The following is a 12,721-nucleotide window of genomic DNA, read 5'->3' as shown; positions in this document are numbered from 1 at the left end:
AGACTGGAAGATTATTGGTAGATGGATTTATGGCTGTTTGAAAGCTCTTATTCAAAGGGTTAGGACTATTGGATTGACTTCATAGAAATATCTAGTACATTTCCAAACACTCTCCCAAGTGTTCTCCAGAGAACACTCGTTCTTCTTGATGATGATAGAAATAACTTGAGAGTTCCGTAGTCAAATGAATATGAGGGGATTCTGGGTTAAAAAACTACTAAGTTTATTTATTATAAGTCTCCTCAGAACAGTCATATGGTTACATGAATTGGGAATCTGTAAGAGAGATAGTTTAAGCAATGTTTACAAACTTACTTGGCACTGAAGCTCTCAAGGTTTCAGTCTTTTTTTTTTTTTTTTTTTAGAGGGAGAGAGAGTGTGTACGTGCACAAGTTGGGGAGGAGTGAGCAGAAGAGGGAAAGTATACCCTCGATAAAATCCTTTCCTGTATCTCCAGTCTCTTCTTACATTATATATCAGCATATAAACATTCTTCAGTTCAGGTTTTCTGGGCTATCTTCCCTCATGCTTTTTTATTCTTTTTTTTTTTCTCTTTTCAGTCAAACTTCTTAAAAGAACAGTTTGTATTTTTCTCAAACTACTGAAATCTAACTTCTTTCCCCACCACCACATGGAAACAGATCATACAAAGATTTCCAGTAACCTGCTGAGCTGCTCCAGTGGATTTTTTTTTCAGTCTTTTTCTTGACCTTTAAACATTGGCTGTTGTTAATCACCTTTTTTTCTTGGCTTCTATTAATGCCATCTCACTAATTTTACCCTTACCTTTCTTGTTAACCCAGATACTTTTTCAGCCTGCCCCTAAAATGACTGCATACTACAGGTTCTGTCCTCAGCCAATGTTTCTTCTCATTCTGCTCATTTTCTTTGAATAATTCATCCACATCTGTACTTTCTCTGTTGCTTGACTGATTATTTTTTTTGTAGTCTCTACCTCTTTCCTGAGCTCTAGGCTTTCGTAGTAACCCAAATAAGATTGTGTCTTTCTCATCTGTGTGTCTTCAACACTACAAAAAGTTTTGTAGGTAGAATTAATAACAACCATATTTAGAGTATTTACTCTCTCCTGAGCTTTTTATATACATTAACCCATCTAATCATCACAGTAACTCTCAAGAGACAGTTCTGGGGTTAAATTCCATTATTATATAGCTTTTGCAGATTAGGAAACTGAGATACAGGAAAGTTGAGTTGTTTGCTCAAGGGTGCTAACTACAGAGTGGAGAGACTGGGCATCAAACTCAGGCATTCTGGCTCAAGAGTCTGCACTCTGGACCACCTCTTTTCTAGATGCTCACTAAATGGTGGACAGACATGTCTGTTTATAAGTTTGAAAGTTTTCTGAGGCATGGATCCAAAATTCAGTTTTCTCCCTTGGGAACACTTCCATCTATCTGATAGATACCTGTCTACTCAGTCACCCAACCTAGAAACTGGGGTCAACCAAGATTTATATCCTTGTTGATTTTCTGTCTAGTGGTTCTATTGATTATGGAGATGAAGGTATTGAAGTGCCTAGCTTTTCTCCTCTTAGTTCTATAATTTTTTTGTCAGGTAAGCTCTTTTGTTGGGTACAGTACACATTTAGGATTGTTTTGTCTTCTTGGTAAATTGACCTTTTTGTCATTTGTATGTCATGTCCTCCTTTGTCCGTCGTCTGTTTTGTCTTATATTAATAGAGCTTTCTTTTAATCAGTTGTTTGGATTGTTTATCTTTTTCTATCTTTTTTACTTTTAACCTGCCTGTATCATTACATTCAAAGTGAGTTTTAGTCAACAGCATGTAATTGAGTTATTTTTTTCTATTAACATATTCTCATACACTCTCTTTTAACTGATATATTATTGATATATTAGGATTTAGTTCTGCCAAATGAATTTTTGTCCTATTTTTTCCTTGCAAGTTTTGTTCTTCTGGTTTTTTCTTTTATATGTTCCTGTGAGTTACTTGAATGTTATTTAGTATTCTATAAATATTATAGAATAATAATTATTATTTTTAGGTTATTTAATACATATAGTTTTTCTGAAAATATATATATATTTTTTAATATTTTATTTATTTATTTGACAGACAGAGATCACAAGTGGGCAGAGAGGCAGGTTGGGGGTTGCTGGGAAGCAGGCTCCCTGCTGAGCAGAGAGCCTGATTCGGGACTTGATCTCAGGATCCTGGGATCATGACCAGAGCCGAAGGTAGAGGCTTTAACCCACTGAGCCACCCAGGCACCCCCTGAATATATTTTTAAAAATAATTTTCTTAATGGTTGCTTTAGGTATTACAATATGCATACATATTGAACTGCCTGGTATTATAATATGCATATATATTTAACTTATCACAGATTACTTCTATTAGTATTTTACCACTTCTAGTGGAATACAGGAACCTTAACATTACCTTAGGTTTAGTGAGTTCCATTTCCTAAATAGTTCTCATATCTTCCCTCTTTCCTTTGTTTCTAAGTTGGTTCATACACTCATCATTTCTCAACCTAGATTGTTATATAGTAGCTTCCTAACATTTACCTTTTGATTTTATCACTTCTCTTTCCAATTTGTCTTCCTCACTGCCACAGTAATGGCCTTTCTAAACAAAAAATTCTGGGATCGGGGCGCTTGGGTGGCTCATTTGGTTGAGCATCTGACTTGGTTTCTGCTCAGGTCATGATCTTGGGGTCATGAGATTGAGCCCTATGTTGGGCTCTTTGCTAGGTGTGGAGCCTGCTTAAGATTCCCTCTCTCCCTCTGCCCCTCCCGCTGCTAGAGAACTCATATGCTCTTGCTTGGTCTCTCTCAAATAAATAAATAAGTAAATAAAATCTTTAAAGAAAAATTCTAGGGTCAGACTCTTTCAGTGACTTTTTATTGTTGTCATAATGAATTCCAAACTCCTAAGCCTGGCATACAGATCCTGTTATAATCTTGTCCTTACCTACTTTTGCAACTTTTTAAAATCTCAGCTCTTATCCAAGCTTCATTTCTTCTACTCAAAACTATTTTTATTCTAGAAATCCCATGTTCTGCTTCGTAGAATGTCCCTTGCTTCTTTTTCTTATTGAACTCCTATTTGTCCTTTAGAACTACTCAGTTAAAGAAGAACCATCAGCATGGAACCTTCCTGACTTCCTTTCTTCTTTAAATTATGTCCCCTTCTGACTTTTGTTTAATTCTGTCATAATGACTTACCATGATGTGCTGTCATAGCTTGTCTTCTTTTCCTTCACTCCACTTTAGCTGTTAGAATACATATTTTATAATGTAGAATAGATATTTATAATTTAGAATATTATAGATATTGTAGATATCTATATATTATAGATAATGTAGAATAGAATATTCATAATTTAGAATATAGAATAATATTTTATAGTGAAGGTGTGGCTTAAAAGCTGTATTTATGAGATGGATTTAGGGTTTTTTTTTTTAATTTTTAATTTTTTATAAACATATATTTTTATCCCCAGGGGTACGGGTCTGTGAATCACCATGTTTACACACTTCACAGCACTCACCAAAGCACATACCCTCCCCAATGTCCATAATCCCACCCCCTTCTCCCAACCTCCCTCCCCCCAGCAACCCTCAGTTTGTTTTGTGAGATTAAGAGTCACTTATGGTTTGTCTCCCTCCCAATTCCATCTTGTTTCAGAGGAGTGGGATTTAGGTTTTAATGGCTGTAAATTTATTATGAGATAATGGGCTCCGTATTTACAGTTCACTTCTGGACTATATGCTTAGAGGGCATAGACAAATTAGAAAATATTAGGAAATCAGGATAATAAATGGAGTTCTAGGGGCACCTTGGTGACTTAGTTGGTAAGCATCTGCCTTCAGCTCAGGTCATGATCCCAGGGTGCTGGGATCGAGCCCTATGTTGGACTCCTTGCTCGGTGGGGAGGCTGCTTCTCCCTCTCCCTCTGCTGCTCCCCCTTGCTTGCACATTCTTTCTCTCTCCCTCTTTTTTTCTCCATCAAATAAAAATAAAATCTTTTGAAAAAATAATAAGTGGAATTCTAGACTATGTTATAAGAGAAACAGTCAAAAGATTTGGGAATTTGTAACCTAGAGGAATTCACCAGAGACTTGGTAGCTCTCAAATATTTGAAAGCCTCATTCTTTGTGCCTGGCAAGGAGACACGTATGCAAATAGGAAGAGGTGCCAGGCAAATTTGTTTTATTTTAATATGTGAAAAGATTTTCCATAATTACAGGTATGATAGAATGGCATAGATTACTGTATCTTAGATACTAGATAGTGGGTTATCTGGGCACATTAAGACTGAGGCTAGATGACCATTTATTGGGGGATGTTGTAGAGAGAATGCAGATATAATAGAAACTTAGACTAAAGTCTTGCATTCCTGAGATTGTATGCAGTGAAAGCCAGAAGAAATACATCTCATATTCTAAGAGTTATAAAAACACTGGGGGGAATTAACTCACTATGTCACAGGAAGGATTAAAATACTAGTAGTAATTATATGGAAAAGATTACCATTATTCTGTTGATGATAGAACCTACCTATTTCTGTTGCTTAGATGCCTAAATTTATTATTTAAATGTTAATAGTTATTTAGAGCTAAAGCAAGCACTTTTCTTTTTTGAAATATACCTTATACTTCTAGTATGCTCTGAGGGGCAGTTGGATATGAGATATGGAAAAGGTGGACATGGGTTTTAAAGGTTTTCAGATGTTCTATTTTACTTAAATGGTGGAGTGAGTACATGTGTATTTTTTATTGTTTTTGTAGCTTACAAATATTATAGATGTTCTTTTGAATACAAACATAGTTTATGTTTAATGTTTAAAAATCAGATGCAGGGGCACCTGGGTGGCTCAATGGGTTAAGCTTCTGCCTTTGGCTCAGGTCATGATCTCAGGGTCCTGGGCGGGAAACCTGCTTCCCTCTCTCTCTCTGCCTGTCTCTCTGTCTACTTGTGATCTCTCTTTCTCTGTCAGATAAATAAATAAAATTTAAAAAAAAATCAGATGCAAACATGACAGGTGATAACATTTGTTAAATCAGGTGGTGGTTTTACCATTTTATTTTTGTGTGTGTATGGTATTTGTACATAACTGTTTTAATAATGAATTTTAAGTGTATGTAAATGAAAGTAATTAATCTTTGTCTACAGAACTTGACAGTACTGATGGTGCCAAGGTTTTTAGTAAGCAACCAGGAAGAATTCAAAGAGTAGCAAGAGGATCAGGTGTGTCAACAAGAGATGTTCAAGAACTTTTGACACAATACACCAAATTTGCACAGATGGTAAAAAAGATGGGCGGTATCAAAGGACTTTTCAAAGGTAAGAAAAATAACAGACTCCTCATTAGTTAACATAGTGAAAGTAAAGAAAGAAGCTGAAACACTGAAATTAAAGCTGGGGAGTACTGCCAATATTGGGAAACATATTGCTGAATTTCATGTTCTAGTTAAGAACTTCTTGAATGTGATCTGTGATTTCTCTGTTTTCAGATTCAAGGTTATAAACACTAATTAAAAACAAACTTAATGATTTTGTTTTTATGAAGATGTAATACATATTAAAGAAAATTTAGACAGAATAAGAAAGTATATGAAAGAAACTTAAAACACCCATTATCTTATCTCCCCAGAGAATCCTATGGGTCCCATTGCAAATGGGACTATAACTAATACTTTCTTCTGAAGCTTCATGACTTATTTTTCTATATTGCCAAATATTCTTTAGAATATAGGTTTTAATCACTGAATATTCTTCAGGTTATGCTTGTATCTTTGTTTTGTGCAGTGGATATTTAGGCTGGCTTATCTGCTTCTGTATTAGTATCAGTTCTGGCATTAGTTCCTGTGTAGTCTTCTGGGAAGCCAGGGGTTTTGTCTGTTTAATCAGATTACATGGTAGACGCTGAATGAATTTTGTAATAATTTAATGTTTCCAAGTTAATGATCAAATGTTTCTTTCAGTAGGTGTTTTTTAGATTACGACTCAAGTTTAACATGTCCTTATACATTTATTGGTTTGGATTCCCTTTGCGAATTACCCCTTAGGTTCCTTGTTCATTTGTCTCATTTTTTCCCCCCCTGTTGCTTTGTAGTAACTCTTGAAAATTCTTGGTTTAGGTCTGCAAGTATTTTACCCGCTGTTCATTTGCCTTTTTTTTTTTTTAATTTTTTAAATTTATTTTCAGCATAACAGTATTCATTGTTTTTTCACCACACCCAGTGCTCCATGCAATCCGTGCCCTAATACCCACCACCTGGTTCCCCCAACCTCCCACCCTCCGCCCCTTCAAAACCCTCAGATTGTTTTTCAGAGTCCATTTTCTCTCATGGTTCACCTCCCCTTCCAATTTCCCTCAACTCCCTTCTCCTCTCCATCTCCCCTTGTCCTCCATGTTATTTGTTTACTCCACAAATAAGTGAAACCATATGATAATTGACTCCCTCTGCTTGACTTACTTCACTCAGCATAATCTCTTCCAGTCCCTTTTTATTTTTATTTGTATTTTTTAGTGAATGGAAGCTTTTATTTTTAATGTAGCCAAGACTATTTATCATTTTCTTTTATTTCTGTTATGCTCAGAAAAACCTTCCCCATGCTGATAAAATACCCACCTACATTTTCTACTTGTTTAGGTGTTATTTTTTAGGTTTCTAATTTTTATCTCATCTTAAATTTATTTTGCTGTGTAGTGTGTAAGGTCAAAAGATAAGTTTACTTTTCTAATTGTCCTAGCCCTCTCTTAAAATTTTTTTTTCTGTATTACACTATTAAAGTGAATTTATTATTTCAAAACACACTGATTAGGTAATCTCCAAATGAAGCAATACCACTGAATAGCTTACTAAAAAGGATGAGTATTTATATTTTTTCCCTTTTGTCTTTGATAACTTTTCTTACTTTCTTTGCTTGCTATATGCTATTTTCTTTTTTTTTTAAAGATTTTACTTATTTTTTTATGTATGTATTTGAGAGAGCGGGGGAGCATGTAAACACATGAGTTGGGGGAGGAATAGAGGGAGAGAGAGAGAGAGAAAATTTCAAGCAGACTCCCTGCTGCGTGCAGAGCCCGATGTGGGGCTCGAGCTCAGGACCCCGAAATCATGACCTGAGCTGAAATCAAGAGTCTGTGGCTTAACCAGCTGAGCCACCCAGGTGACCCTATGTTGTTTTTTTTTTGACAGGGAGGAAAGTTAGACAAACATGTTTAAGATTGATTATAATTCCTTACATCACATACTATTTCAAATAGTGATTATTAAACACATGTGAGTTTAACATCTTTCCCAAATAACCCTATTTTTTTTTAAGATTTTATTTATTTATTTGACAGAGAGAGATCACAAGTAGGCAGGCAGAGAGAGAGGAAGAGAAGCAGGCCCCCTGCTGAGCAGAGAGTCCGATGCGGGACTCGATCCCAGGACCCTGAGATCATGACTTGAGCCAAAGGCAGCAACTTAACCCACTGAGCCACCCAGGCGCCCCACCAAATAACCCTATTTTTTTAAAGAGTTTTTTTACTTATTTTAGAGGGAGAAAGAGAGGGGCATCTGGGTGGCTCAGTCAGTTAAGCTTAAGTCATGATTTGAGGATCCTGGGATCGAGCCCTACATCTGGCTCCCTGCTCAGCAGGGAGTCTGCCTCTCCCTCTCTACCTGCCCCTCCTCTGCTCATGCTTTCTCCCTCTTTCTCTCTCTTGCTGTTTCTCAAATAAATAAATAAAATCTTTAAAAAAAATAAGAGAGAGAGAAAGAGAGCACATGTGTGTGGGGGGGTGCAGAGGGAGAGGAAGAGAGAATCTCAAGCAGACACTGCTCTAAGCAGGGAACCCAATCTGATGACTTTGAGATCATGACCTGAGCTGAAACCAAGTTGGACGCATAACCAATTGTGCTACCCTGGCACTGCTTTTTTTAATAAATAAATAAATAAAGAGATTTATTTATTTTAGAGAGATAGATGACTATTCTTGCTAGAACTATAGTAGATCCACTTATCTAAGCACTGATTACTCAGTAAAGGCACAATCAAGATGAATGGACAGTGGATGTAACACACATTCTTGTTACACCAAGCTCTTCTTATAAATTTTAAGTCTTCAGAAACAAACACTTGTGACAATTTACCAATGGATACAGAACTCACATCTTACACTGATGTATTAATCATGAAAAGTTTTTCACAGATTTTACCATGTTTTATAAAAATGTATTTTATTCATATTTCTTTTTTTTTTTTTTTTTTTTAAAGATTTTATTTATTTATCAGAGAGAGAGGGGGAGAGAGCGAGCACAGGCAGACAGAAGGGCAGGCAGAGGCAGAGGGAGAAGCAGGCTCCCTGCTGAGCAAGGAGCCTGATGTGGGACTCGATCCCAGGACCCTGGAATCATGACCTGAGCTGAAGGCAGCTGCTTAACCAACTGAGCCATCCAGGCGTCCCTTATTCATATTTCTTAATTCATATAATTTATTCAGATGAGCCAGCTTTCATGTTCATTTTCATAATGCATTTGAGAAGTACCAGAATTAATGTTCCTTTGAGATAATTTTGCCTGAAGACCCTCTACTTACTCATTGTTGTTGAATCGGTGATCTATTTTGCTTCCTGTCTCTTGAGACCACAGCAGCTTTTCTCTAAAGGGGATGCTCTTATCTGTTCTTCCTCAGAGTGCATCTCTTTTACTGGCTTCCTTTTTACTGTGGAGTTTTCAGTTAAGTGTGTGGAAATTCATTGGTAAATGGATTTATATTATTTGTCTTTCCATTCTCTGAAGCTTTTCCATTATTTTTAATAGCTTCTTAGATATATGCAAACCTTCATGTTCTCTCAGTCATATTCTTTTATATTAATTTACCAGCAACCCAGGCTCTTTCCCTGTGAACCCTTATCTATAAAGTCAGGTTTTTGTTTGCCATTCTCCCATATGACTTTTAAACATAGTTGTAGCTTATTGTCAAGAATCACTGTATACAGTTCTGTAATAACAAAAATCATAGCCCTTAAAAAAATCCTTTAAATGGCCCTTAGTATAGAATTTCCCTTGTTCTTTCTCAAAAATATGTATGTATTTGAGATAAAGATTAGAAGAGAATATGTACAAATAGAAATAATGTGTAAGGGTAGTATGGTTGTAGGTGATTTTTTAAAAATTTTCCTCAATTCATTAAACTTTCTACAATACTGATTATATTGCATTCTCCTCAAACCTTTTTTTTTTTTTTCCAGGTGGTGACATGTCTAAGAATGTGAGTCAGTCACAGATGGCAAAACTGAATCAACAAATGGCCAAAATGATGGATCCAAGAGTTCTTCATCACATGGGTAAATACAAAATTGTTGCCAGTTTATAATACACAGTTTAATTTATAAAGGTTGAGTTTTAATAAGCCTTCTGTTGTGATATTATAAACATCTGTTCAAAAGATGTATGATTTGAGGGAAATAGTCATCTGAATTCTAAGTTGAATGGTTGGAATAGTGCTATATAAATGAGGTTTTATTCCCTCTTCTGCTGCCATCTGTGTGATTTTTGAGCAAGGTACTTCATCATCATCTGTTAATGTTTGTTCCAGTGACCTTTTGTCCTAGTTTGGAATCTGGATATTTTCAATGATGAGACTTTGAAATTATATAAGGATTTTGAAACCCAGTTATACTTTTGCTGTGTGACCTATGGAGAATTCCTTAAACTTTCTGAACCTTATTTTCCTCTTTTGTAAAATCACAGATAATATCTCGTCAGGAAATTGTGACAATTAAGTGAGCTAATATATATGAAAGCATTTAGTTCAGCTCAGGGCATATAGATGTGTAATAAATGGTGAATTCTTTTCTTCCTGTAACTTCTATGAAACAACTCCTCCACTCCCCAGAATTGGTTACTATTTACAACAAGACTCTTTTGGACTTGCCAGAAAAAATTCTTTTGTTTAGAATTATTGACTCACTGCTGTGTGACAGGTACTGTTCTAAGATCTTTTCGTATATTATCTTATTTATTCCTTCTAATTTGATGAGGTAGGTTATTTTTTTTTTCTGTTTTATAGATAAGGATGCTGGTTAATAATACAGATTTTTAATTGGCATGTTCTTTAAGGCTGATGATCAGATCGTAATCAGATCCCCGTAAATTTTTTAGAAGTTAAAGTACCTATTTGGTAAGAATAATACATGTTTCAAGTGCTACCTAATAATTACCTGATTTTACTCTATTTTTACTCTAGGTGGTATGGCAGGACTTCAGTCAATGATGAGGCAATTTCAACAGGGTGCTGCTGGCAATATGAAAGGCATGATGGGATTCAATAATATGTAAAGAAGATGCCTTAATATAAACTGACTCAGTTGATTACATTATTTGCTGAGACCTCAGAGTTTCCCTCCTTTTTGCAAACAGGAGAAAAAAAGTATTTTTCTTGCCTGTCTTGCCATTTTTCTCTCCTCACCTATTTTTTCCCTCTCTCCTTTTCTTCTTCTTTCCTTCCTACTTCCCTTCCTTTGATATGAGGGAGGAATATATAGTTTTTGTGGAAATCATTATATTTTTGCTTTAGATTTTCTTCTGTTAGTTTTCACCATCATAATACTTCTTAAGTTAAACAAATCATGATGTAAAATTTAGTACTTAAAAGTTTTTAATTGTCTCAAAGGCCAAGTACTGCATTTGTAAACAGTCCTGGTCAGTAGTTACATGATGTCTCAATAAAAGTGCTGTAAAATAAACTTCAAACTCGTTATAAATTAAGGGGTTGTTAACTTCCTTTATAATTTAAATATGTCAGTGGATCACATTAAAAGGCAGAGAGAAAAACCAATGGCTGTATGTCACTTAAAACTAGTCTTATAAGGTGCCTGGATGGCTCAGTTTGTTAAGCCTCTTCTGACTCTTGATCTCAGTGTTTTGAGTTCAAGCCCTGTGTTGGGCTCCATGCTGGGCTTGAAGCCTACTTAAAAACAAAACAAACCTAGTTCTACAAGTCTACCTTTAATCAGAAATATGGTAGAATAACTTAACCATTAGTAGTAAGCATTTTTGTTTACCTAGAATAGTTACATTAATTTTGCCATAGAAAAATCTCAAGCCTGCCATTTAAAATTGAAATTGTGAATTTCATTTATAATATAATGTTTTGTATATAGCTTCCATTTTTTAACTTCATACATTTGAAGCCTTAGTGGCAATATTTGGTTTTTTGAAAAGCCAATTTTGTTGTTTCTTTCTTCCACACCAAAAAAATCTGCTTGATGAAACTGATGTTCTTTGGTGATAGTTAACTTATAGACTTCCTAATGGGAAAATAATTGCATATATTAGGCTGTCACGATTACATATTAAAGATAATGAGACAGTGACAAGGTGGACTAGGTTGCTGGTTACTCTGGATTGTTACATATTTCATTTAGAAAAGTGACTTTTTAAATAAATTATGGAATTAAAAATACTAGAATAATTATTATACTTATTATTGACATCATGAAGATTATAGATATCATATAGTAGTGTATTTTGAGTTATAATGAATTGATCTTTGGCAAAAGATTGATTTGTAATAGAGAGTGAAATAGCTGGTTTTTATAGTATTAATTTTTTATAACTCAGATAATTTAATAAAAAAGGTCTTATAAGGCCAAAGTATCTTTAAAAAGTAATGACATTTAGGGACGCCTGGGTGGCTCAGTTGGTTAAGCAGCTGCCTTCGGCTCAGGTCATGATCCCAGCGTCCTGGGATCGAGTCCCACATCGGGCTCCTTACTCCGCAGGGAGCCTGCTTCTCCCTCTGACTCTGCCTTCCACTCTGTCTGCCTGTGCTCACTTTCACTCGCGCTCTCTCTCTGACAAATAAATAAAATCTTAAAAAAAAAAAAATAAAAAAAAAAATAAAAAAAATAAAAAGTAATGACATTTAAAAAAAAAAGTAATGACATAAGGAATGCAACAGATTTTCTTGTTTACTTGGGCAATGATTTTATATCCCACTAAATTATTTTTACCAGCTAAAAATTTAGCATATCCCTATAGAACACTGTATACCTTATTATAAATTATGTATCTTGTGTTCTGCAGAAATGACATAAGGTCCAGCTATAGAAATTTGTCAATGAGAAAATATTGTTTTCCAAATTAGTTTCTAACTAAATTGATGGATACCACCTTTACTGTGCAAGCATTTCTGTGATTTCTATCCTCAGGGTACCACTTTTCACTTTGACCAAAGAAGGAAAGGGGACTCTTGGCCAAACTTGATGGCTCAGTCATTGTTTTTTTTTTAAGTGTTTTTGTGTCTGTTGCAAATTTTATTTTTCGGAAGCAAAAATTACAGTGGCAAAGGACACCAGAACTCCTAGTTCAGCTTCCATATCTCTTTTCTATAAGATGAGGGAATTGGAGATGCTTGCTCAAATTCTGACCGCATTAATTGCTCAGTCTGACATCTTTAGTTACAAAAGCTATCCTTCCAACCTCACAGTTTTTGTCAAAGTACTGATGTTTAACAGTGTAAGTACCATATACCAAAATCAAATAATCTGACCAAATTTCCTTTTTTCACTGTTGTTAAAATTGGTTGCTAAGCTTTTAATTGATACCTGTTATAGCCCCAGCTTAGACCACTAGCTAGATCTAATATTGTGTAACATTGGATTCTTCCTGAATCTTATTTTATTTAATCTTTTTAAAGATTTTTATTTATTTATTTGATGGAGAGAGATAC

The 12,721-nt window shown here is 35.1% G+C and overlaps 1 protein-coding gene across 2 annotated transcripts in view; it reads left to right on the top strand.

Moving 5' to 3' along the window:
- The window catches only part of SRP54 (signal recognition particle 54), a 43,242-nt gene extending 32,509 nt beyond the window's left edge, over window positions 1–10,733 (top strand). For both annotated transcript variants that reach the window (XM_082737822.1, XM_082737823.1), the window contains exons 14-16: window positions 5,162–5,332; window positions 9,237–9,332; window positions 10,235–10,733. In XM_082737822.1, the coding sequence (XP_082593948.1) occupies window positions 5,162–5,332; window positions 9,237–9,332; window positions 10,235–10,326 (359 nt within the window). In that variant the 3' untranslated portion in view covers window positions 10,327–10,733. The remainder of the gene's footprint in view (window positions 1–5,161; window positions 5,333–9,236; window positions 9,333–10,234) is intronic.
- The last annotated feature ends 1,988 nt before the right edge of the window (window positions 10,734–12,721 follow it).

This window comes from Mustela nivalis, assembly GCF_964662115.1.
Source record: "Mustela nivalis genome assembly, chromosome: 6".
Classification (NCBI taxonomy): domain Eukaryota; kingdom Metazoa; phylum Chordata; class Mammalia; order Carnivora; family Mustelidae; genus Mustela; species Mustela nivalis.
The sequence above is the reverse complement of the archived record's forward strand: the minus strand, read 5'-3'. Positions and strand labels throughout refer to the sequence as shown.